Source organism: Arvicola amphibius, chromosome 14 (assembly GCF_903992535.2).
Source record: "Arvicola amphibius chromosome 14, mArvAmp1.2, whole genome shotgun sequence".
Lineage (NCBI taxonomy): Eukaryota > Metazoa > Chordata > Mammalia > Rodentia > Cricetidae > Arvicola > Arvicola amphibius.
In genome coordinates this window covers 20,798,681-20,824,815 of record NC_052060.1, presented here as the reverse complement: position 1 = coordinate 20,824,815, position 26,135 = coordinate 20,798,681, and the positions used below count along the sequence as shown (strand labels likewise).

At 40.4% G+C, this 26,135-nt stretch overlaps 1 protein-coding gene across 1 annotated transcript in view; it reads right to left on the bottom strand.

The window, feature by feature from the left end:
- Positions 1-26,135, bottom strand: part of Vav3 (vav guanine nucleotide exchange factor 3) — a 315,752-nt gene that overhangs the window by 99,325 nt on the left and 190,292 nt on the right. The window contains exons 16-18 of the mRNA XM_038311226.1: positions 15,238-15,339; positions 14,834-14,934; positions 3,630-3,655 (exon numbers count right to left, since the gene is read on the bottom strand). Of these exons, the coding sequence (XP_038167154.1) occupies positions 3,630-3,655; positions 14,834-14,934; positions 15,238-15,339 (229 nt within the window). The remainder of the gene's footprint in view (positions 1-3,629; positions 3,656-14,833; positions 14,935-15,237; positions 15,340-26,135) is intronic.

The window sequence follows — 26,135 nt, the reverse complement described above, 5'->3', positions numbered from 1 at the left end:
CATGCAATTTTTGTTTTCACCCCAACTACTTTCCAAATGTATTTGTAAAAGACTAATTAGGATCATTACACTCTGCATGGGATCGTTGTTGAGCAAGCAGGGTATTTATTCTAGGAAAACCATTATAAGGGATCACAGTGAGAGAAATTGTTGCCCTGGGCTACTTGGTGGCCATGACATAAAAAAGATGGCACATGGGTTACAGATCCACTTCTGAAAATATGGGAAAACTGATGTCAAAGACAAACTCTTCTTTACCTAAATTTTTATTTAAAATTTTTGAGCTTTCTATTGAAAGGGCACCAAGGAACACAACTTACGATATATTCAACAGAAAAATATCCAGTGAGGTCTATAGTGCTGGTGTTTGCCTCCTCCCAACGCCATCACCTTCCTAACTGACAACAGAAATCGTCTTTGCCTGTTTTGACTTCCGTTTAAGATTAAAGTAGGAAGGGAGGGAGGAGGGGTATGGGTGGAGGAGAAGGGGAGGAGATGGAAATTTTTAAATATAAAAAAGTAAATCATCAAAAAGCTAAAATTTGATCATACTAGATATACAAGAAACCACTGATGTGCTCCAAATCACAATATTCATGAAAAGCAGCAGTAATTAATTACAGTAATTAATATGGATAAAAAAGATTAAAGTAGGAGATACAATGTGGTTAATAATAATATAGAAAAGGAGATTAACTTCAAAGACAAAACATTTCTACTTGTGTTTTCCCATCTTTCAGGAAAAACTATACTAACCCTTACCTGGTTAGTGTGGTGGTGAGGGTTCATTCATTTTACGTGTGTGGAATCATCAAGTGATTCCAATTACTAATGTTATTCACTTTGTGGAGTCATGAAAGTTTCAATTCACACAAAGGATATGTTCTGGGAAACTACAGCCTCTACACCGTGCTGTGGTTTTGAACCAAGATCAAACTAAACTGATGAAGCTGATCTTGAACCAAACATGCACGAGACCCTCTTGCCTCGTCCTCCCCAGGAGCTGAGACTGCACGCATACATGACGGCACCCCACTTGCCCTACCGACTGTTTGATGTTCTTCCTCCAGGAAAGTCATTTCAGTTAGTCACCCTCACAACAGAAACTTTTCTGTAGGAAAAGCAGGCAGTAAAATAAACTTTCTATAAAAGAAATTCTGCATGCAGAAGGAAACCCCAGCTGTTAAAACAAAGCACATCTGGAAAATCTGTGATTGACTCGGACAGCACCTTAGAAGCACCTTCTACCACAAAAATCAAGAGATCTTTTTGAAACTTTTCTGAAATGTAGAGTGCAATGTCCCTGACTCTAATGCAATTCTCTCTCTCAGCCAGACAGGGCTGGACAGACCGGGTCTGCGGGTAGAAGATGGGAAAGAAAGGGCATATATGGTTGCCTTGCCTGGAAGCTCTTAAGTCAGAGGTCCAGGAGACATGAGAGTCATGTCTCTGGAGTCAGAATCTCCTTTGATCTACCCAGAGGGGTTGGGGAGGCAAACCTCATTTTATAGGCACTCGGTAATTATTTCTTGCTTCACTATCCTGTCTTTTTATTTTTTTTAAATACTTTTATTGTCTAAAACTCTCCTGGTCTTCTTGCCTATGTGGGGGAAAATGATTCCCTCTGTGGATTTTTACCAACAACACTAGGGAACGTTTTCTTTCCTGTATGGAAGTTAGCTTTGGTTCGTGCACAAGGGGAATCAATGCAACATGTAAAAAAAAAAGGGTGGACATATAAGAATAAGCTTGCTTTGTATAGTCAGAAGGACCCGTGATGACCTAGGCTGCGAGTGAGGTGACCACAGCTGGACAGCTGTGCAAGCCTATGGTCCTGTGGCTGTGGAAAGACTGGCCTGCCTTGACAATAAAGTCAAGTTTTAAAACAAAAACCCATGGCACTAAAGGGTAAGCAGAAGAGAATGCTAAGCCAGTATAGGAGGGGCAGGGGATTTGCAAGAAAAGAAACAAAATTTAAAAACCACATTCTTAATATTCTTTGTTACACTTTTCCTAAAAGGGAACAGTTTCCAAGTGAATTGGCTAACGTCAGAGCATGCTATCATCTTCTCTCCAGACAAAGGGGAGCTTATTAGTGAAGTTACACATTAAATGAAAATTGTGCTATTACATTCAAAAGTTAAGAAAATCACTACAGTGACGAGGCTATGTTTTTTTTTATAATTTTCAACACGAAGATTAATTCCTTCTTATTAATAGGCTCACATGTAATTTTAAGGGTATAGCTGTGTCTGAGAGAATTATTTAATATCATGTGAGAATGATTAACCACTTCTTATTAGCACATTCTCCTTCTGCAAATACGCCCACTTCACGTTACTTCCTTGAAACCAAATGAAGTCATTTTCTTAGGAATCAAAAAAGAATACACATGTCTAATACGATAAATGTGAAGTAACCTTGAGTTGAAGCTTGTGACGCCACACGCTATGTTTCTCAATAATCTAAGGCCAGCGTGCTGAGAAAGACCATGTGGTACAAAAAGGATCCTGGCACCCCTGATTTTAAAAAAAAAAAAAAATCCCTCCTTGTCTCAGAAAGAGTAACAGAAATTTCAGGGTAACTGGCACTAGCCTGCAGTAAGTCATGATGCTCCTTGGTCTAAACTCTAGGTCCTAACACCCACCTAACTAGCAGTGAGCAGCTGCATCTACCACGAGGTTCCTCCTACCACACCCTTGTCACCCTGCACGCAGAAGTTACGCACGTACGCGAAAGGCAAGGGAAGGGACCTCTGAGGGCATTTCCCCTCGCTTGCTATATTTTCACCAACTGTATAAAACCTAGCTGGTAAAAGCATACCAATAATGCAGCTGCCTTACTGGCCCGGAGGTGATTTTTATTTTACTATACTTTCCCTTGCTGACACTGGAGACCCATGATGACAATGTGCTAATCAGCCTAGTAAACGGGCTGCGGTCCTTTCATCCTGAAAGGCTCAGGGAGCCTTAGTTTTTGCTCATCTCATGCCCATTTTATATTTAACTGCCTCTGCTGATTTTTTAACTTAAATTTTTGCTATGGTACTTTTGCAGAGTCAGGTAAATTTTTGTTACTTTTGATGGACAGCCAAAATACTGGTGGTGCAGAATCTGTCGTATGTTGCATTCTTTCTCTTCCATTTCTGAAGTGACTTTATAATGAGAGCTATCCTCGAGAGCCACCATTGGGAGTTAGGCTGTGCTAAACCAAAGGGAAATGTTATCAGAGCTTGATACAACAGTGACCAAGTTTGTGCTGAAGAGGAAACTACCAGGAACCTGAACCCATACACTTGGAACTATGGCAGAATTCTCGCAGGTTACTGCAGGGCAGTAAAACAACAGTTCACGGAGGGCGCTGGCTCTGCCATCGTTCTGATTAGCCCCGACTTCATTCACTATTACCGTAAAATATCCACCTTTCTCCTCAACCGAAGGCTTCCAGACAGCAACTGTGAAAATTCCTGATCCCGTTCATGTTTTGACAAGCACCTAGCAGCTCCCTCCATTTCTGTTCCACTCAGTCAGAAAAGGCACATTTAACGCTGTAAGAGCTCAAGCCGTGTTTAAGTTAGCAAACCCCTGGAAACGCAAAGCTTACAGAAAAAGTTTAAACGGCAGTCTTACCTCTGGTGGTTTGAATGGCCCTTGTTCTGAAACAAATGTAAAAATGGGCATGGTCAGTGCTGTTGGTCGCTTGGTTTGGTTAGCAGCCTGAGCTTGTCCTCTGCAGAGTGGCCGAACACTACCGCTTTGTTTTCGTAACTGATACCTGTAAGGTATTTCCAGGGTCCCGCGGGCTGGGCTGGTAGTTGTTTCGCAACCTGGGTTCTCTTACCTTATTGGCCTGTCAGGATCGTGACTCATCCTCCTAAACGACTTGCGGGTTATGCTTAACTCTGTCAATTGTTTATTAAGCAGTGTCAATCTAGCCTCGTAAAACTCCTTTAAGACAAGGACCGCACTACATTTATATGCACGATCCTGAGAGGCAAGCCTTTCTTTCCACACATCTGATTTGACGATCTAAACACACTGTTAAATGGTATTGTGTAGACTAGTTCCTGCAACTGCAAACTTAGCCCAGCAAGCATTCCACAAGAGAAAATTCCCATTAACTGCTAATAATACTCACTTTTTATTTTAGATACATTATGCTTTGGTTTACAGATAGAAACCTTTTTTTTTAAAAAAAAAAAAAAAAAAAAAAAAAAAAAAAAAACACCTCAGTCAGGATTTAGCTCCAACACTATTTCATTTTTACTTCACATATTTATAAACAGGCACACCATTTTTGGTTTTGTTTTTTTTTTAGCTATAGTTTGGTTTCTAAAACCAATTCACACTCACCGAGTCTGGAGACATTCAGGTGAGTAACCTGGTTGAGGGCCCAAAGGACGTCAGAGTAAGAGCACGTACTGACTTACTGCAGATGGAAAACTGATAGGGGTCTTTCTACTCCATCCCCCCCACACACATCCAGTAGCATCTGACCGCGTTATAAGGTCTTCAGACAGAGTAAAAACTCCTCACCACGGGGAGCCCAGGCATGCACTTTTCCCATCTGAAACAACCTCTAAGAAAGAAACTGAGGGAAAAAAAGAAGACAGAAGACAGAAGGAGAGCAAAGGCAGCCAGGATGGGAGCTCTGTAGGATTTTTTTCTTAAAAGGCTTGGAGAAGCCACAGGGCCAGAGTTCACCGGGAAAGCTCCTATCAGGACACCTGCCCTGCTGGAGCCAGCTGCTTACACAAGAACACAGCCTGGGGCAAGGAATAGGAGGTCCCTTTGTGGGCTTTCACCTCTCTCTCTCTCTCTCTCTCTCTCTCTCTCTCTCTCTCTCTCTCTCTCTTTCTCTCTCTCTCTTTTTTTTTCCATGTTAAAGGACAACTCCACATTAATTGGAATGGAAGCTTCAAGAGCAGAAAGTCCCCTTCCTTCTGGAAAAAAGCTAAGTCCGGCTGCCTTTGTCAATTTCAAAGCCCATCACCCCAGCTTCACAGATAACTGACTGCCTCTACTGAAGGTCTAAAATCAGCCTTTACAAAGGAGAATTCCTGGACAGAAAGGCTAGCTCACTTCGCTTCCTCCCCTACAGAAACATTCTTCAGGAGATAGACTATCTAAGACCTAAGAGAGCCAGCTAGGAAGGGAGGATGTGAAAGTTATCTTTTAGCTGGACTCAGAATATATTCTAACTGAACTCGGGTTTTCTGGTGTTTGGTTTGGTTTGGTTTAGTTTGACACCCAAACCCCCATACCGTGTGTGTGTGTGTGTGTGTGTGTGTGTGTGTGTGTGTGTGTGTGTGTTGGCCATGGTGGTGGTGGTGTATCCATGTGAATAAACGTACCTGCGTGTGGTAAGAAACAGAGTTTGAGACCTGATGTCTCCCTTCATTGTTTCCCCACTTTATTCTTTGATCCATGTCTCTCACTGAACCTAGAGACTGCCCTTGCAGATCGGACAGACTGACTAGCTAACAAACTCTCAGGTCCACTTGCCTCCATCTCTCTATGCTGGGGTTCTGTGGTGCACCACCACACTTGGCTTTTATGTGGGTTTGTGGCTATTCTACGCTCAGATGTTCATACTTGCCCACCAAGCCTTTCCCCATGGGACCATCTCCACCGCCCCAAAGCTTGTGTCCTTCGAGTCCCCATTTCACTTGTGTAAAAAAAAAAAAAATAAAGCCTATTCACTCCAGTTATTTGTGGCTACTGTGAAGGGTAATGTTTCTCTGAAAAGGTCTTGGAGAGAGCAGGGATACAAGGAACATACTTAAACATGATAAAGGCAATATATAGCAAGCTGACAGTCAGCATCAAACTAAATGGAGAGAAACTCACGGCAATCCCACTGAAATCAAGAACAAGACAAGGTTGTCCATTCTCTCCATATCTATTCAATATAGCACTTGAGGTTCTAGCTAAAGCAATAAGACAACTAAAGGAGATCAAGGAGATACAAATCAGAAAAGAAGTCAAATTCTCACCATTTGCTAATGATATGTTAGTTTACATAAATGACCCCAAAAATTCTACAAAGGAACTTTTACAACTCATAAACACCTTCAGTAATGTAGCAGGATACAAGATTAACTCGAAAAAAAAAATCAGTAGTCCTCCTTTACACAGATAATAAACGGGCTGAGACAGTAATCAGAGAAATATCACCCTTCACAATAGCCACAACTAGCATAAAATTTCTTGGAGTAACTCTAACCAAACAAGTGGAAGACCTATATGACAAGAACTTTAAGTTTTTGGAGAAAGAAACTGAAGAAGATACGAGAAAATAGGAAGATTTCTAATGGTCTTGGGTAGGTAGAATTAATATAATTAAAATGAAATGTTACCAAAAGCAATCTACAGATTCAATGTGATGACCAGCAAAGTCCCAGCAAAATTCTTCACAGACCTCAAGAGAACAATAGTCAACTTCACATGGAAAAACAAAAAATGTTGGATAGCCAAAACAATCCCTGACTTCAAACTCTACTACAGAGCTATAGTACTGAAAATAGCCTGGTATTGGCATAAAAACAGGCAGAAGGAACAATGGAATCAATTCAAAGACTCAGATATCAACCAGCACCCCTAGGAATACCTGATTTTTGACAAAAGAAGCAAAAAAAAAATGGATGGATCTAGAGACCCTCATATTGAGTGAGGTAACCCAGACCCAGAAAGATAAATATAATACGTACTCACTCTTAAGTAGTTTTTAGACATAAAGCAAATAAAAACACAATCCCAAAGAACCTAAACAACAAAGAGGACCCTAAGAGAGATATACATGGATCTAATCTACATGGGAAGTAGAAAAAGATGAGATCTCCTGAGCAAATTGGGAGCCTGAGGATCATGGGAGAAGGTAGAAGGAGAAGGGGAGGAAGAGAGGAGAGAGGAGAAAAAATATATATCTCAATAAAAACAATTAAAAAGAAAAAATCTGAGTTCTTATGTGATCATGTCATATAGTAATCTTCTGTTTTGTATTTTCATATGCTTTACATTATGTTTATATATGCTATATATGTGTTTATAGTATTTTCTGTTCAGAAATTCTTAGCCAGGATCCTTTGCTCATACTTTTGAATTTTTGACAGTTGCGATAACATTTAACTTGACTGACTCCTTTACAGACATAACCTTAATTCACACAAACATTACTTCAACAGCTCATTAACTGATAGTAACGCAGTGGTAGCATGAGAGGCAAAGCCAACTACTGTACTAGTTCAGATATATTTCAAAGTAAAAGTTTATTCTGGCTGGAAACTGGATCAACTACCAAGAAGGGCTGATCTCGTTTTGATGGGAAAGTTGATCTCATTTTGAAGCCTTCAGTCCCATCCTTTCCTTTCTCTTGGTATGAATCCGAATCTAGTGTATCAGGAGGTTGTGTTGCTAGAAAATTCTATGTGTGGGTGGAACAGCTACTACATCTTGAATAGTAAGAGCTGGTTATCATCTAGTATTGGGCTAAATTCTGACCCAGAAGAATGGTTGAGAGATGAAGAGAAAAATCTCTTTTTCTTTCCATCTCTTTTTTTCTCATGAGAACTTTCTTTAGGATAGTTCTTCAATTCTTCAAGTTTCTAAAAGTTTTTAATCCTCAACTTGTCCTTACCCTGCAGCCTACTTCTTAGGCTCCTATTGATCAAGCTATAAAATGCTCTTATCCTTTCAGGAACCTTTCTAGACGGTGACTTACAGGCCCTCAAGGGGTTTAGGCCTTGCATTCTTTCATCGTGTCTCAACTGGCTTAACGTAATTCTAAGTGGTATAACTAAGGTGCTTAGAGCCTTTGCTGAATTCCATCTCCACCACCAGCAGAGCTCAGTGGGCATATTTGGGTATGATAAATGATTTTCACTGAAGGTTTAGGTTCCCATTCTATAATGTGCTTGTTTAAATACCAAATTCAGTCCTGTTACGTTTGGTTTTCTGATGGAAGTGACTCTCAATTCACACCTTACTACACAAATTGCTTTATCTTTTATCTGAAGTTCTATTTAAGACTAAACAAACTAACATGCAATAAGACTGCTTGTCAAAAGAGGGGCCACATAAAAGTAACTACTGATGTCCGAATAGAAGGTACCTAGCCTTCATGGCTTACAGGCTATTGCCAGGATTGGCCAATGTTAGGAAGATAGTATGTGAATGCTAAGCTCACTGCTCTGATCTCCAATGGGGTTTTGGGAAAGAACAGAAAGCCACAAGCCATAAATAATACATGGGGGAAAGTTTTGATTTCAACTTGAATCTAATCACACAACAGTTTCCAATTCTTACTTTTAAGAATTACTAAGATATAACTAAGCTGACCCAACTGTCAAGTGAAAGGTAAAATAACTACCCTTGCATATGAAATTGTCTTGATGAATCAAGAAAGATGACTCATTTATACAAAAGGATTAAGTGCCTCTACACAAAAGCAAAGTCACCTCTTGGCAATGAAATCAGAGATCAAGGCTCAGTTTATGTTAAATTAACATGTTAAAATGTCGGGAGGTAGAAGGCTGAACTAACATTTTACTCTTTAAGTTACACCTCCTCTTAAAATATGCAATGCTATTTATAAAAGAGCCTGTTTCTGATGCCAATTTGTGGTGCAGGCTCTAGGTAACAATCTCCCAGGTTTAAGTTTTAGGATATCAAGGCAAATTCATTCCTATTAGAGCTGGCAACAGCAGGAGCAGGAGTAGCAGCTGACCTAGATAAAGGAGCAATTAAACAGATAAGCAAATGGGGATCTGCTTCGGTTAAATATTAGAGCAGCTGAGGCTTGCATTCCTACTGAAAGAAAAGAAAAGATACATTAGGCCAAAGTTGTTTGCGCCAGCGATATTTGCACCCAAGGCTACTCTCTTTGTTTAATCTGGAAGATGGGGGGGAAGCTATATGCTATATTGATTGCTGTCAGGGCAGGAAGGGGACTAAAGGGCTTAGTCACATGTTATAACAAGCAAGATCATAAATGACCCTGAAGTCGGCAATCGGAATAGCCCTTCCCCCAATGGCGGACTGGGAGAAGGAAACACCACCTTAGAATTGCATCAGCTCTGCAGTAACTTGCTGAGAGTCTCATATAATGGTGCTTATACCTATTCATTACTATCACTGGAAAGTTTTGGCACAGACTTCAGAGCCTGTGTGAGTGGTGATCATCAAAGCTTCTATGGTGAACATGTAGGAGTCAAGTGGAGTTCAACAAAAGAGGTAGAACAGAATTTTTTTCCTGGCCTTTATTGATGTCCATGCAAATCCCCAGGCGTTAAGATGCAAACTAACTTAACTACCCAACCTTCAAATTTGTTTCCAAGTTGCACACTTTGTCTCATATGTGTGTGTGTGTGTGTGTCTGTGTGTGTGTTTGTGTGTATGTATCTTATACTTCAGATATACTTAAAGTAATAATCTGTCATGATCATGTATTAATATGAATAGATTGCTTCATTCAAAAATGCACTGCATCTTTTGCCAAGCAATTATTATTTCTAGGGTGAATAAAGACTCAATAGATTTGAAGGATAATAGAGCATGAAATATATATATAAAAAAAAAAGGTTTCTAAACCAAGAGAAGACAACATCTAAAAAAACAAGGCTAACTTCCACAATCAAAGGATCTTTTCAAGCCTGGTGGTTAATGTTTAGCCACATACTGTATTGTTCGAACTGCGTTTATATTGAAATTGTTCTATTGTGGGGAAAGTGATAACTTGATTTTCAGTGTCCTACCCTTGGACTTGGTACAAAGGGATGGATTCAAAAGGTAAGAAACATTCCCCACCTTTCCCTTCTACACCAAAGGCACATATAAGCTACAAGAAAAAGAGCGGCAGAGACAGCAATGATCCCGGGAGCGGAGTCTCAGTCTTCCACTACAACACAGTTCCCCATGTAATTGAGCTGGGGTCATGTATGTGGTTTTCACCAATGGCAGTGATTTAAAAAAAAAATGTTTGTTTCCCTGACATGCTGGTAGACACACATGGAACTGGACAGCCACATGCTTGGTGGGCGACCTGCTCTGGAGGATGTATGAAATGCCAGGCAACAGTGTATGTTCACCGAATTAAACTTTAAAACTACTAGAGACGGGGATGGGGAGTAGGGATACCACCTATTACAGTACAGCCTAACCTTGGAAAACTAAATGAGCCCCTACCCTCTCTGTTAATTAAAGTCAAATTCACATGACCATCTGGCAATCAAGAAGATGTTAATGATTGGCAAGGAAGCTGAACAGGAGAACCAAGAAAAAGAAGGGTTGATTTTGGGTTGCTAAGGAGGAATGAGGGAATATTCCACCTAGAGGCAGCAATAAAAGCCAAATAAAAATTCTAACAATGGAATTGACTGGATCAGGACGTAGATTTACATGAAAGAAGCTTTTTTAGAAAACACCAGGTGTTGCGTGAGTTGGTTCCTTTTCTTGCCTCTCACTAACCTACACCAGGTGTACTGCCTGGTAATCAATGCTTAGGGCATAATTCTTTCCCTGCATAACTACCCAGAAGGGAATGTAAAAGGTCTACTTAGTTTATTTCATTCTTAAAGTACAAGCCAGTGAATCACAGAATGAGGATTTATTATTATTAGCTATTATTATTTATTTATTTCCTTTGCCTACCAAGCTCTTACCTCCACAAGCATGGAACCCAAACCTGCATAAACTTCTATACTGTTTCTAAACCTAAGATGATAGTGATCTTCAGGACCCAGGAACCTGACTCAGGCATCTGTCTATCCCTCGAGTGGCTTATCCATCCACATATCCACACACCAAGTCTTCCCTGAGGTCAAAACATCAGCTGCATATGGTTGAGCCTAATTAGAGAGATCAGCCAGATGGCAATCATCATAAATGTGATAAATGCCTTGATAAAGTTAATTATAAGATGCCGGGAAAGGAGAGATAACTGGTAGCCTAAGAAAGGTCGGGCGTGCAGACTACCAGAAAGTCTGCCAAGTGGGGTAATAGTTGCGCTGAGTTTTCAAACTGAACAGAATGAGGAAGGAAAGATTAAAAGAGAAACAAAGAAGATATGTAAAAAAAAAGTAGTGGACAGCCGGGTGGCGGTGGCGCACGCCTTTAATCCCAGCATTTGGGAGGCAGAGGCAGGCGGATCTCTGTGAGTTCGAGACCAGCCTGGTCTACAAGAGCTAGTTCCAGGGCAGGCTCCAAAGCTACAGAGAAACCCTGTTTCAAAAAACCAAAAAAAAAAAAAAAAGTAGTTGACGAACTATGACTAGACAGAAATCCAAGGTCGGTGGGGGAAGTTAAGGGATGGTCAAAGGAGGGGCAGAAAAACGATGCAGAACTAGGTGTGCTGTTGGGGGAAGTTTGGACAGTATTCTGTAGGAAATGGTAAGAACAGAAGCGAGTGAGTGATATAACAGATTCTGAAAGATGAGTTCCGAAAGTCTGTCTGAGGAACAAGAGGGAACACAGAAAGCAGAACAGAAACAGCGAGGTTTCCATCTAAACCAACACTGCAGCAACAGGTTCTCAGCAAGACAGGAGAAGAATGAAGACCAGAGGAGCAAAGAGGGCAGCGTACCAACTTCCACCTGGGTTTGGGTGAGCATGTGGACAAAGAGTTAAGAAAGCCTGCATTAAGACAGGGAAAGTAGCTTTTCCCTAGGTCCTGGAGGTTCCTGAATGGCAACTGGCAGATGAGATGTGAGCCGAAGATGGAAGTGTGAAATCCAGACTTTAGGACACATGTCATATGTAGATGGAGCCAAGACCAATCTTCATTAGATGTGGGTTACAACTTAAGTGAGAGAAATAAGTCCAATCTCTGGAGGCTGCCTATGGGATAATGGGGTGTGAGAGAGAGTTATCAAGGAGACTGGCTAACAGTTTCCAATCAGAAGGAGTGAGAGAGGCGGGGCCTGTGGTGAGATGGCCAGAGTGTGCAAGGATGTGGTCATGACAGCAAAGCAGGGCTTCTGGAGCCTTCATTTGGACCCTGGTCTACTCTATCGTGCTGTGAACCTGTGCTTCCTCCCCTCCCCACTTCCTTCTGTGCATATGACCCGCTCAAGCGAAAACATCACGCTCTCCTTGTACAACTGTCCAAGGTTTCTTACAATGTTACCATCCATATTCATCACCGTGCCCCGATCTACAAATGTACTCTGACACACACTAACCGGCCAGAATCTCCCTGGCTCTTGAAAATATAGCTAAGCTTTGGAACTAGAAACCTCTATAAAGTGAAACTGATTCTCAATCCACGATTATGGATTATGTGGGAAATGATTACATAAACATTTAACTTTGCCTTAAATCAACACCACTAACTCGTTTTAAACTTGCCTGTTAGGGTAATCTTCCTCAAAGTCAAGTTCACCAAGCAGCACATTCCACTCCACACAAAATTCCCACACCAGTAAACCATGTCTCTATTCCCAAATGTACCCTGTGCTCCCTCCTTCTTTCCCTGAGCCTGAGCAGCCCCAGATACTGCAGAAGTCCGGGTCAATGAACTGCCGAGTGCGCCATTTCCAACTAGTGAAATCTCAACGCGAAACTTGGCGTGCAGGGATTTTCAGCTGAGCAGGGAAGAGAGCACGAGAGCCGCTTTCCCATAAGGACCCAGTACAGTATCTATTCTAGCACACTCACGGCAGACATAGCAGCTCAGATTGACACTCTAGCCACAGCGGCTGCATAGACTAGTCCAAGGATGGGTGAGTTTGAAGACAGAGTGCAATGTCTTTTGGTTTCTAGAGGTCACCTGCTGAGGGACAGGGGAGAAAAGTGCTGACCCAGTGATCACGCGGAGCCCCTTCATCCTGAAGATGAGGCAGGCCTGTGAATGACAAAGCCCGGTCTGAAGGAAAAGGGAAGCCTGCTAGGCAGGCCTTTCATTTCATACTCCTCATTAACTGGGAGAATTCAGCGTCACTCGCTCACCTCTTCAGATTCCGGAGCAGGAAAAGACACAAAGAGAAGAGGCAAAAGTCATGGATATGGAGAATGGGGAGACAGTGGGTCAGTGTGAGTATTTAGAGCAGTGTCAGAGACTCAAAAGCCCAAGGGTTTGTGCTCAAGTAATGGAGTCAGACTTCAGAAAGGAACTAAACAAAAAAAAAAAAAAAAAAAAAAAAAAACCTTTCCCCTGCTTTATGGTAAATTGCGAAACAGAGTTTAAGGACTGCTGCTGCTTTTACTGGATGGTATCTCTGTATCTCATTATCTGGAGCCTACCAGACGTTAGCATTCCTAATTTTCAGCTGCTTCACTTTCAACTGTTTATGAGCCTGGTTTCCTCGCTTTAAAACGAGGGGCCCTAGGTCAGAAAGCGTCAAAGTACTAGCTCTCAGGGCTTATATGGGGAGGGCAGGAGCGGTGATTAAGAACACCTGGCCCTCATCCAGCCACTTAGGACATTGGAATCTAAAACTACAGGTCGTTTGCAAGCACCCCAGCCTATCATAAACAAAGAGTGGGCTCACTGAAGAGTAAGACATGTAAGGGTGGAACAATCAAACGAGGTTTTGCTGTATCAGGTTGATGGTGGGAGAATAACAGTCATAACGTATATAATACTTCTCTTTATTCCACCTCTTTGTAAACTGTCCTGACCTTCAGACTGATGAAAATGGTAACCTTATCGGTTTCCCTTTACCTCCTTCAGCAAGCAGCAGGAGCCCTCTGAGCTTCCTGGCCACGGGAAAGGCCATTCTAAGAACTAAAGGCTTTCTGTAGGGTATGGCAGTACTCAGCACAGTGGGGGTACTCGAGTCCAGGTCAGGATCTTTGCTAGCAGGGATGTCCTGGCCAGGCACAGAGGATGGCACACGGGGCCCTCTGAAGATGTCTATGAAGGAGCAGAAGGACAGGGCTGTGCTGTGACCGCAGCCCTCTAATGGGTCTCACCTCTTCTACAACTGTTCCTTTTCTGAGCTCAGCCCTGCCTGAAATAAGATAGTTTCTGTTCCACTCTTCACATTATCCAAAATAATTCAATGTCCACCTTCTCCTCTGGGAAAATCAAAGGTTGACATGGCTACCTTTTGAACTCAAGCTGTTAAAGTTCCTTTCTTGTGTTCAAAAACTCTTCCTGATTTTTGAAAGGTCTTATTGATAAAACACAGAGGAACTCAGGGGAAAAGGACAAAGAGAAAGGAGAAGAAAGGGAAAGAATAAAGAGGCCAGAAAAGAAAGAGAAGGGAGACAGCCCAAGAGGAGCAGCGAGAGGCAAAGGCTATTGAATGCATAATTTGCAACGGGCTCATACAACAAGCATAGAGTGCTATTTTTAAAAACCAGCAGAGAATGTTTACATAAATCCAAAGGATATATGCTTTGTTCAATGTGGAAAATGATAATGTATTCAATTCATGAATTCTTGAATTAGTCTGTGTAATGTTTGCTTCTGGAACCAATAACGAATCTGATATAAATATTTAAAAGAAAGAAAAAGTTTAAGAGCTCAAGAAAGAAGAATATTTTCCTTTTCCTTTGTTTTCATTACTGTTTGCATTGGCAGGATTCAAACAATTTGGTGATCTATTTGGGGGCTGAGGTAAATGAAAGGAGAGTCATGAGACCATCCAAGTGTATCCTGAGGACCTCTGCTTCCAAGCACATGTAAAAGTCAAATAGATATTAAATAATTTAAAACTAAGTCATGTAGAAAAGTCACACTGATATTAAACAATTTTCTAATTGTACTTATTAATGATGTGTTCAAAAAGATATGTTCCAATAAACACATATTAAGAATAAATTGGGCCTTAATTGTATTTAGCAAGTTTTATGTCCTCATTAAAAACAGAATCCCAACAATAAACATGACTTACCAATGGAATTAACTCTGCCACAATTGTCTACTCTTCCCAAACATTCTTTGTGTGCCCTTGCTCCACACTTAAAGCATAAATAGCCTTGATAAAATGTTCCCCTGCAAGGTAAAATTGGAGAATCGTGTATTAAAATGTGCTAAATGCTGCTTACGTAAAATTGTTAGTTCAAGGAATAGGAAGAAGGGGTCACCATGCTGTCCAAAGTACCGTCAGCATGGGGACAGAGGATCTCTCTGAGTGTCTTGAGGAAACAGAACGGGTCAAAGGCCATCTACTGTGTCTCAAATGGGAAAGTAACACCTCGACCTCAGAACACCTTTGAGAATATGGCTAAAATGTCTGAAATACTTAGCAACTATCCCCGTTCATTTAGACTGGAAAACAGGCCTGAGAAAGCTTACCTCAGGAGCATCTGACAGACTTTGCAGGACGTCACCCTGGTGAAGGTGTGCATCTTGAAGTCGTGGAAATTGGAGTCTGCATAATCTGGCCTTATGTTAGATCTGTGAAAAGGGAAAAGTCACTTCCTAAACAAAGTTTCATAACAAAGTGGCAATCCAAGCATCAAAGAGCAAAGTTCACCAAAACTGCATCGAGACGAGATGAAACCTGAGCTAGAAGGTGAGGCAGCCCGCATGCACTGGCTTCCAAGCCAGGAGTCTACGAGCATCAGAACCTGTGCTGAAGCCCAGTTGTGTGGAGACCTATGACATGGGAGATGACTGCAACCTGACACAAGCCAGAACTGCAGGTCATAGAGGTCTCCACAGCATGCTACCTTGGTCAGCCTTCTGGGAACCAGAACCAGCTGGATATCCATGTTTGGTGCCAGTTTCTTGGCATTGCTATGTCATAAAATTATAACCTAGCTGGTGAGATGGAAGGTGAGGCGGAGTGCAGTGTGTTTCCAGATCTCATCTCTAACGAAGAGCACAGACTATATGGGGGTCACCAGAAGAGAGTGAAGCCATCCTTACAGAGAAGGTTGACCATCCATGTATCAATCTGATCAGGAAAACACTTCTCCCTTAAAAATATGTTTGCTTCAAAGTCCAAATAAACCTGAACAAAATCACTTCGTGTTTGGAATTATACTTAGGGTGTATGTGCAGGCACCCAGACACTCTCCCTTACACCTCAAAGACATTTCAGTGCACATTTAGCATATCCCAGGGATGGAGAAAACACTTGACATTCGTTGCTTGCTTAACTGTCACGTTAGTCCTGAATGTCTGGCATGAATAACAGCACTGGCTCACAAAAAAGGAAGCAATGGCTTCCCCTAAAGTGATAGAAACGGCAACTACAGAGCTTCTACCTAGGTATGTGTTCTCAGCCACTAAAGCCACAGCGACAGAAGAAAATCAGCAATATCTACATTCAAATTGCTAGGTCTTCGAGGCTTAATGGGTGTGTTGGAAACAATCGAATACAGTCATTTCTAGAGAACTGTTTGCAGTGTTTTTAATCTAGAAAAATAAAATAAGCCTTAGATGGCTATGAATTAGTGGTACCTCTAGAAAGATAATCTCTTCGGAGATGTTACACACAAATTGAGAGACTGGAAGGTATGTTTGAGATTCTGATGAGCTAGGAATTCCCCTTTTATAGAATACAGCATCTCTCAAGCTCCCAGAGTCGCAGCGTAATGAAGCATGGCACAGGCAGGCAGTCAGGCATCAATCTCTGAGGTACCAGGAGAAGCCTTATGAAAAAACATTCACCAAGGCAATTGGAGTAGCAGGCACTGATGCAGAAGTGTCAGAGAGGTCAGCCTTCCCATCCATCTGCTGAATAGGAGCTGCTGAAAAGGAAATCAAATCTGAGGGCCATCTGGGTATTCTCTGCTATGTGCTTCTGGTGACCTCTCTTTTTAGGAAAATGTTCCAGGGCATGACAAAAAGTATGGCTATTTCCACTTTTGGGGTGTGTGTGTGTGTGTGTGTGTGTGTGTGTGTGTGTGTGTGTGTTGCTGATTAGAAATTGCAGTGCCCTTCTTCACAGAAAGATCTAGAAATAAAACTCTCACACTGACTCCAGAAAGTCAGGCACCGAAAGCTGCATCAGAACCCATTTCCATAGCTGAAAACGGCTCCTGTTCATTTTTCTCGAAGCATCAACATGACTCAGTCATATATACATTGTTGAATTTATTCTAAAGCAATGCTTGCTCTAAAGTGAAGAAAATAACATTTCAAGTCCTGATAGCTTAAAAAATTCATCTACCTGGAGTTTTAAAATCTATTGGGTAGGGAATTGTACAGACAGATTCCCAAGCAACTAAGAACTTAACTTCATCTGTCTTCCTAGACATGGTTGGCATGCTTTTCCTTGGATTCACCCCAAACTCTACACAGTAAACATGTATACGTGTATACATATAAATACACACACATATAAGATACATATAAGGCACACATAAGAATATGTATGTACGTTTACCAGAGTTGTGTTTGAGATATTTTTTCTTAAAACATTTACCAACTAACTGAGAATCAGCTGCCTTTTCAGAAGACAAAAAGCTGAAGGGAAAATTGCAAACACACCATGGGTGGATTTTTTTTTAAAAAATAATCTTATTATTAAAAGAAAACCCTGAAAATATTCTTAACTATGGTTGCCTTAAGGGAAATGAAATTTGAAGTGATAGAATAAAATGATAGGGTGAAACTGTGACTTTTTTTAAAAACTAAAGCTGAATATTATTTTTTCAAACTCTCAAATCAAACATTACAGAATAAACGTTAAATCTATGACCCTGGAACTGCTAGAGAGGCACTATTGAATATAAAAGCACAGAGGAGGGCAGGAATCGGAAATTAGACCACCTGGGCTTAAATCCTCACTTGCAAATCAGAACAGAGTGACCGCAGGTGAGTTGGTGAGTATAGAAGAGGAATACTAATCGAATCCACTCAAAAGCAAAGCAATGTATAGAAAGTGCTTAGGACATTGCCTGAATCAGAGCTCATTGTCAGTGTGGACTATCACTAAGGAATATCAAGTTCACCAGACAGTAGTGTGGTCAGGGTAACGCTTCCTGAGCGGTGAAGTTCCACTGTTTCACAATGAAACTCTCAGAGGATCTTTCTTCTCCTAAAACTTCCTACAAAGAAGGCTGTTATTCAGTCATCTCCTTTGCACCACCAAGCCAAGTATACTAGTAATAATAACTACTATAATTTTTGTTGTTACTATTATTTATTAATATTATTTGCGTCAAGGTTTCATGTAGCTCAAGTTGGTCTTGGATTTGCTATGAAGATGAAGATGATCTTGCACTTCTGATCTTCCTGCCACTTTTTAACTAGGTAACAGACACATGCAACTATGCCCAACATACGTGATACTAGGGATCAAACCCAGGCTTCACTCACACTTGACAAGTAGCTTTCCAACTTAGCTCTATGTCCAGCCTTGATAGAACTATTCAAACACAACAGGGACCAGGATTACTCAATAGAAGATGTGTATGCAAAAACCCCAGAGGATTTGATGAAGTCAGCCACATAGTCTACAACCTATGAGCTTCTACGATCCGAATAAAATGATCACTGGTGAACTGGAAGAGTAGAATGGATTCATAGAGGCAAGCCAAAAACCAGGATTGTGGGTTTGGAAAGACGCAAAGCAAGAATGGTCAAGACTGACATTTAACCTACACCTCTAATGCACACAGCATATTGCCAAGCTCCTCACGTGTCTTCCCACATTGACTTGTTAGAGAAAATTTAAGCAGAATCACCCACTCACTTCATGAATAACTACCATAAAGGCTTGCTCTAAGGCTAAAAGAGAAGACAGGTCCTTCAGCCATGGCCTAGAAAGTGAAGCTGGAGACAAAGATGAGCAAAGAGGCCACCAGGGGGCAAGGGACGAGAAAAGATTGTGTGTAAGAAATGACACCCCATTTCGGTAATCCAAAAGGGAAAAAGTCTCTGGCTACTCCATACAGAATTCCTCACAGTGAGGCAAGAGGGGGCAGGGAAAGCAGAGACGCTGTGAGTGCTCCACAGAATGGCACTGAGAAGGAACCAAGTGAGCTCAGTCACGCAGCTACACATACTCTTCAACAATAAGACCATTAACTTTAGAGAATTTGGACGCAATCTCACAGATTTCTGAAAAATAAGTTCCTATTTTTTTCACTTTGTACTGGTTCCATTTTTAATAAATGCAAAGGCAATTAAGTGTGTGTTGAGAGAGGTGTGTTCATAGTCCTCGGGCTCTTCGCACCTCCTCTGAGGTAGTCTCTTCTTACCTAGCCCCAGCACAGATCCAAGCTGAGACCTCATTGTCTCCCATCGGCCAAGATACCTTCCCAGATCTTCGTTCCCCCAACTTCTCCCTCGGGATCTTAAATGTAGCACATGTTAAACCCATCCACACACCAATCTGACATGTCTGATCCACCCACTTCATCTTCCAACCTAGCGATTTCAGAATCACAATGGGTCCCTTTCCTTCATATTCTGTGTTCATTTTTCCTTAACTTCTCCATTCCAGTTTCCCCTTCCCTAAAACAGTAACCAAAGTCTAAAGATTCATCCTTAAAGTTACCTCCTCAGATATTCAGCCTTTACACACACACACACACACACACACACACACACACACACACACACACACACACATGCAAGCAATTACCTCTATTTCTGTGCCATATCCTGAATAAGTAGGCATATTAAATGACAATCATTGTGGTGGTGTGGTACTGGCGGTGGTGGTGCTGCTGGTGGTGGTGGTGGTGGTAGATACACGGGATATTAGTGCCAGCTACCAGTGGAAAGGGAGACTGCAATACTTAATTGCAAGTATTATAGCCTCTACAATATGTTCCTTGATACCCAATGGCAACTTAAACAGACTTGTGAGGGGTTTGCCAACTGTGTAACTTCAAAAGACATCACCACACAACACAACAAGTTTATATTGCTGCTGTCTGCTATTTGACTGAGGACAAGACAGCTGATGTCTCCTTTCTAACCTGCCTCTTCCTTAATCAACAAACACTGAACCAGAAAAGTCCATCGCTAGGACTTAGAAATGTTCTAAGCTGGGGAAAGTGCTTATACTCTACCATCATCTGCATTTGTTTTCAGAAATCTGCCCTTTGCCACAAATACTGGGGACAAAAGCAAAACATAACAACTAAATACATTTAAGTGTTATACTTTGTGCTGGCTTATCTAGATCTCTTCTTTGTGAAAATGTCATATCCTCTTGTACAAAGTCTATAATTTCACTCACAAATACATTCTAAATATTATAGTTACAAATACGGTAACTAAGAAGCACTTTTGTGGGTTGTGGAGATAGTTCACTGGCTAACAGCATTTGTTGTCTAAGCTTCAAGACGGGAATTCTGATCCCCAGACCCAGCCAAGAGCATCTCTAATGCCAACACTGATGGAAGGGAGGAGACAGGAATATGTGCTGGGGCTTGTTAGCCAGTCAGACTACCCAAACTTTAAGAACTCCAGGTTCACTGAGAAACACTGACTCAAAGGAATAAAATAGAAAGTAATAGGGCAGGGCCTAGCTGATGTCCTCTTCTGCTCATGTCTTTGTAAATGCACATTGATGTAGGAGGGTCGATTTTTTTATTGGTTAATTAATAAAAAAAAACTGCTTGGCCTGATAGGTCAGAACATAGGTAGACGGGGAAGACAGAACAGAATGCTGGGAGGAAGAAGGCAATGAGCCAGATGCCTCAGGCAGTCACCATAACTCTCCTCTCTGAGACAGACACAGGTTAGAATCTTTCCCGGTAAGCTACCACCTCGTGGTGCTACACACATTAATAGAATCGGTTAATCAAGATGTGAGAGTTAGCCAGTAAGAGGCTAGAGCTAATGGGCCAAACAGTGTTTAAATTAAAACAATTTGTGTGTTGTTATTTCAGGGTATAAGCTAACTAGGCAGCCAGGAGCCCGGCGGTACAAAAAGCAGGCCTGCCCGCTGCTCCTTGTACAGCACATACACACACATACATACGCACACATGTCTGCATGCACACACACAACTTTATGTTTAAAATTAACATTTTTAACAATATCCTCTATTTTAACCATATTCTAACAATAAAATTCTCTATTTTAACCATAGACTTTAACTTGTAACCCACTGCAATATTAAAATAGTATTAGAACACAGAAAAGGAATAGACAAAGGAAGTCATATAAAAGAGCTGTGACCATTCAGTTACATAGGAAATAATATGATAATCAAACGTAAGATAACATCTTATCTCTGGCCCTAATGGTATTATATGTATTTAAATCTCTCCAGTGTAGGTAGTTGGACAATTATTCAAAATATATGAACTAATGACTCCATCCTAGTATACTTAAAGTGAGAGATAAAAACCAAACGTTGGTGATTCAAAAACCAAAACCCTGAATACAGTTGGCTTTGTCTACCCACAGTCCACAGATATGTAAAATGTATGGGTAGGTATGGGTATGTTTATTGTTCAAGTTCAGAAAAGTTACTTTCCAATTATTCTTTAAGAAAATATTGAACAGTCATAATTATTCTGTTAAAATATTTTACTCTCAAAATAACAAGATGGATGTTTTTACTGGATCCTTCTATTAACCTTTACTTAACCTCGGCTACTTATGCAGCAATAAATTATTTTAAGTAATACTACTAAAACTAAACTGTCTTCCAGCAAATGTTTTAAAAATTGTATTTTAGCTTCAGGATATTTATTTATATCTGTGACTCCTCAAAACTTTAAAAAAGTGCATGCTAAAAACAATTCATCATATTAGTAATGAACTAAAAAGTATTATTCATTTCAATGAATGCAAAAAAATAAATTAAACCAAATGAATCAGACATAGGGCATGGAAGTACACATATATAAGCACAGCAATCAGAAGGCTATGGGAGGAGGACGGGGAGACCAAGGGCAGCCTGGGCTACACAAAGACACCCTGCCCCCTAAAAGAGGCAACAGTGAGAAGATCTTACATGCTTCTGATAAAAATGACAACCAACTAGATAGTTATTACAGTTAGTTCTATAATGTGATAAGGGATATCAAAAAGAAAAGAAAAGAGCCAGGAGCAATGAATGGTGCATGTCTATGATCCTAATTCTCATGAAGCTCAGGCAGAGTTATCATAAGCTTAAGGTCAGCGTGGCCTACACAGCAAATACCAAGCCAATCAGAGCTACATAGCTGTATTCTGTTTTCAAAAATATGAAAGGGGAAGGAAAGAGCAAACTCGATATAAAAACATGCATATTACAATTATTATAAATTAAACAAAGTTCCTGAACTCATTATATCTCTCAATCCTTCTTTTCAAGAGTTAATCAATGCAATATGGCAAGGCAGATATGAAGGAAAGATGCTTTGAAAATACAGAGTACCCAAGAATTCTCATTTGGAAATGGCATTATTGGGATGACTAAGGAAACGCAAGAAAAGAAACTAAAGACTAATTAAGCTAAGAAAAGGCAAAGATATCTCAAAATAGCATCTCATCTGGAGAAAGCCACATAAAAGTGTTCAGAGCTCACCAGCTCAAAACGGAGTAAGGTACATGCAATGTCTCCATCCACACTCCCTAAGGATCACAGATTTAAGGGTAGAGCGGAGCAGTGATAGTCTTCTCTACAGGATCAGCCAAAAGAAAAGTGAGTGTCCATTGCCAATCATCTCTAAAACAAAACGGGACATTAGGAGTGTAAAGATGCTGAGTAACATGAGTAACAGCAGCGTCTTCCATCAAGGCTAAAGGGAGATCAGGTGCAGGCAATCCACAAGGGCCAAAGAAGACCTCATGTGTTCTGGGATAGGGACTGACACACAAGCTCTCTCATTCCCCACACATCCCTGACTACAGAACACAGCAGTGAGTCGGCTGGGCGACGGATCTGACTTGGTAAAATGCTTCTTATACTCTCAGAACCACCAACTAAACAGTAAAGAACATCAGAAGGGGGACAGCAAGATGGCTCAGTGGGTAAGCATCTGTTGCACGAACCTGACAGTTTGAGTTCAGTCCCTGGAATCCATGGCAGAAGGAGAGCATTGGCTGAAAGTTGCCCTAGGCGTGTGCGTGAGTGTACACACACGTCGTAATGGGTTTAGCTTTTAAAGATCACAAGAGTTGACTCCGGCTGTCAATTCAGGGACAATTCTAAAATCTCCACTTATGAAGAAACATTCTTAATCTAAGGCTTAAAATGAGACTAATAATTTTACATCTCAAATGTATGTGATTTTCTATAATACAAGCATGCATACATACATACATAAACATAAAACATTCAGAGTATCTTTAAATGTTGGTAATTCCTTTCTCTAACTGAAAATTTCAGAAACAAAATCTAAATATCTAAAAATGGCCTACTCTGTGAAACTGAAATTGAATCCCCTATGTCAGTAATAATTACCAAAAATACATCCACATGATCTTTCAGTAAACAATGCACAGCTCTTGCTTGTTTCTTTCACAATGCATTCCCTTAACAACATGGTAGACTAATTATGCAGCTGGTTATTTGCAAGGACAAAGAAAATGAAGAAAAAAGGAAAACAATCAGGTCCTTCAAAAAAAATTAAAAGTAACAGAGTTCAGAAGGAAGTTATTCCTAAGGATTGATAAAAGGAAGGAAGGAAAGCAAAGCAAATGTGTGAATCGCAGGAAGTTTAATTTCTTATATTCCAAAGCACGCAGTCTCTTCTCTAGGGAAATGAATAAAGATGTCCAAAATACCAATAAAAAAAGATAACGTTTGGCTCTGAAAAATAGTATTTTCCTATCTATTATTATATATTACATTGCTTCATTTCATTCAAAGCTGGTTTTGTAGTAATTTCAAATATACATCCATCACTATGTTTCAGTGACATTTCAAGGAAATTATTGAATGAAATGTAAACTCAGTTAAGTCTATAATATATTTACAGTGGAAATGTCAGATTATGGGTAATTTGGGTTATATTTCTTATAGACTTGAAATGAGGTTCTTTTTTGGCATCCAACATGTTCTTTCTATTTTTATTTCCTTAATTAAACAATTAGATCTGCTGTTCCTGAAGTCAAAGGCCAACATTCAGGAGTGGGAGAAGAAATAGGGGTCCCATTTATTGGTACCCATTGTGTCATTGTGTGACTCACAATTGATGAGTACAAACAAAAATATACATGTACATTTTGATAGATTCTACTGATAAAATGATGAAATCACTATATGTTAGATGCTGATTCTGTTATTATTTTGGACAGATATTGAGCAGAAAATTTAAAGACCTTATCAAGGTAGAGGGATATACATTAAGACATACCTACCCCCTGAAAATGAATGGGAATAAAGCTTTTCTAATAATACACATTTTAAAACTTCTATTTGCTAGCAATACAATCCATTTGCTCGTATGGTAAACAAATGGAGGGTTTATTATGGGCCAGCCACTTTAGAACTGGGAATACAGCAGTGAATTTATTTATCTGACACCTATAATCATGGATTTAATGTTAAGCTAGGCTACACTGCTTTGTTTCAATTCTCCCAGTAAAATACATTGTCCATTTGCCTGTCAGTAAGTGGAGAGAGGAAAACACAGAGAGGCATCTCAGTATTCATGTTTAAACAAGATGTCTTGCCCTCTAGGTAAGGACTGGTATCTCAGGATTCTCACTCTCTGACCCAATACACTAGTTACATAATTCAAACAGCAAAGATAACATGAATTTTAACTGTAGCAAATTGTAAATTACAACTGATACGGTATTGGCTATTAAATGTGTTTGCGAAGAGTGTCAATACTGTTTCCAGGAAGCCTTAAGGAAGAAAAGAAGAAAATGACAGGCTTTCTAATGCTTCCCTTTAAATGTCTAAAATAGTAATGCATGAAAAATGTAATCAACATTTCATCCTTTACATACAAAGCCTGTTTTAATGTTGCTTCATTATTTTTAACTTACTTTTTCAAGGGTTTCAAACATGAGCACTGAATTTCTATTTATATTATTTCCACCCTCTCCCCTGCACTCCCTCTGGGCCCACTTCTCAAGTTCACGACCACTTCTTTAACTACTATCGTCACATATGTGTGTAGATACCAGTCTTGTAGAAAAAAAAAAACACTTCACTATTAACTGAGAAAGATTTCAATATATCCATTATCACTTAAGTCAAAATCAAAACTCGTTTTTAAAGAGTTTTAAAATGTTAAATCCATTTATTAAAGAATAGTAATCATATGTATAGTAACTTGTAAAACTTACTTGATAAAATGGCCAATAGCTATATTTTTAAAAGATTTAAAATGTATTTAAATTTGGGGTGTGTGTGTGTGTGTGTGTGTGTGTGTACACGTACATGTGCTGGCACCATGCCACACATGCATGCAGGCAGAACAGGAGTTACAGCCAGTTGTAACCCATGAGACATGGAACCAAATATGGGTCTTCTGGGAGGGCAGGAAGCAGACTTAACCATTGTATTACCTCTCGATCCCCAAAAGACATGCTTTAAAGGGTTGTCTGTTAAGATTCTAGGCTTGGCAGATGCATGGGTTATAAGATACCTGTCCCTTTGAGCTCCCCACAAGCTGAAGACAGAAGACTCATATTCAACAACTGATGACAAGACAGTCTGAGCAGGACTCGGGGTCTGCTTTAGTCAGTTTCAGCACCAGACCTAGAGGTCAGTGAGGACAGGCATGAGAGGCCAGGAGGCCATCTTGTCGTGGACATCACTGATGGGCAAGGACAGGAGTGACAACAACAGAGATTTGTGTTAGGTGGGATGGGAGAGACTGGGGTTCTGAGGATTGTCTTAGGCAAACATTTGTTTGTGGGGATGGATTGTGAGATGTTGACCAAAGTTTATGGTAGATAAAAGAAGCACGAAAATTGCAGACCACAGTGACATAGGAACTAAGTTTGATCTGGATAGATAACAGGGCTAGGGAAGGACATTTAACGGATTGATTAAGGTAATCAAGATTCGTCTCAAGACACCTGTTTGGCAGTATGTCTATCCTACTCTGTTAGGTGTTCTTGGCTGCTACAGATGTGGTGGTTTGATTAAGAATGGTCCTCTAGGCTCATATGTTTGAATGTTTGGTCCCAAATTAGTAGAATTGTTTGGGAAGGATCAGGAGGTGTGACCTTGTTGGTGTGTCACTGGGTGTAGATTTTGATGTTTCAAAAGCCCATATCATTCACAGTTAGCTCTTTCTCTATGTCTCTAACTTGTGGATCATATATAATCTCTCAGCTACTGCTCCGGGGCCAGGCCTGCCATGACAGTATTGGATTCACTCTCT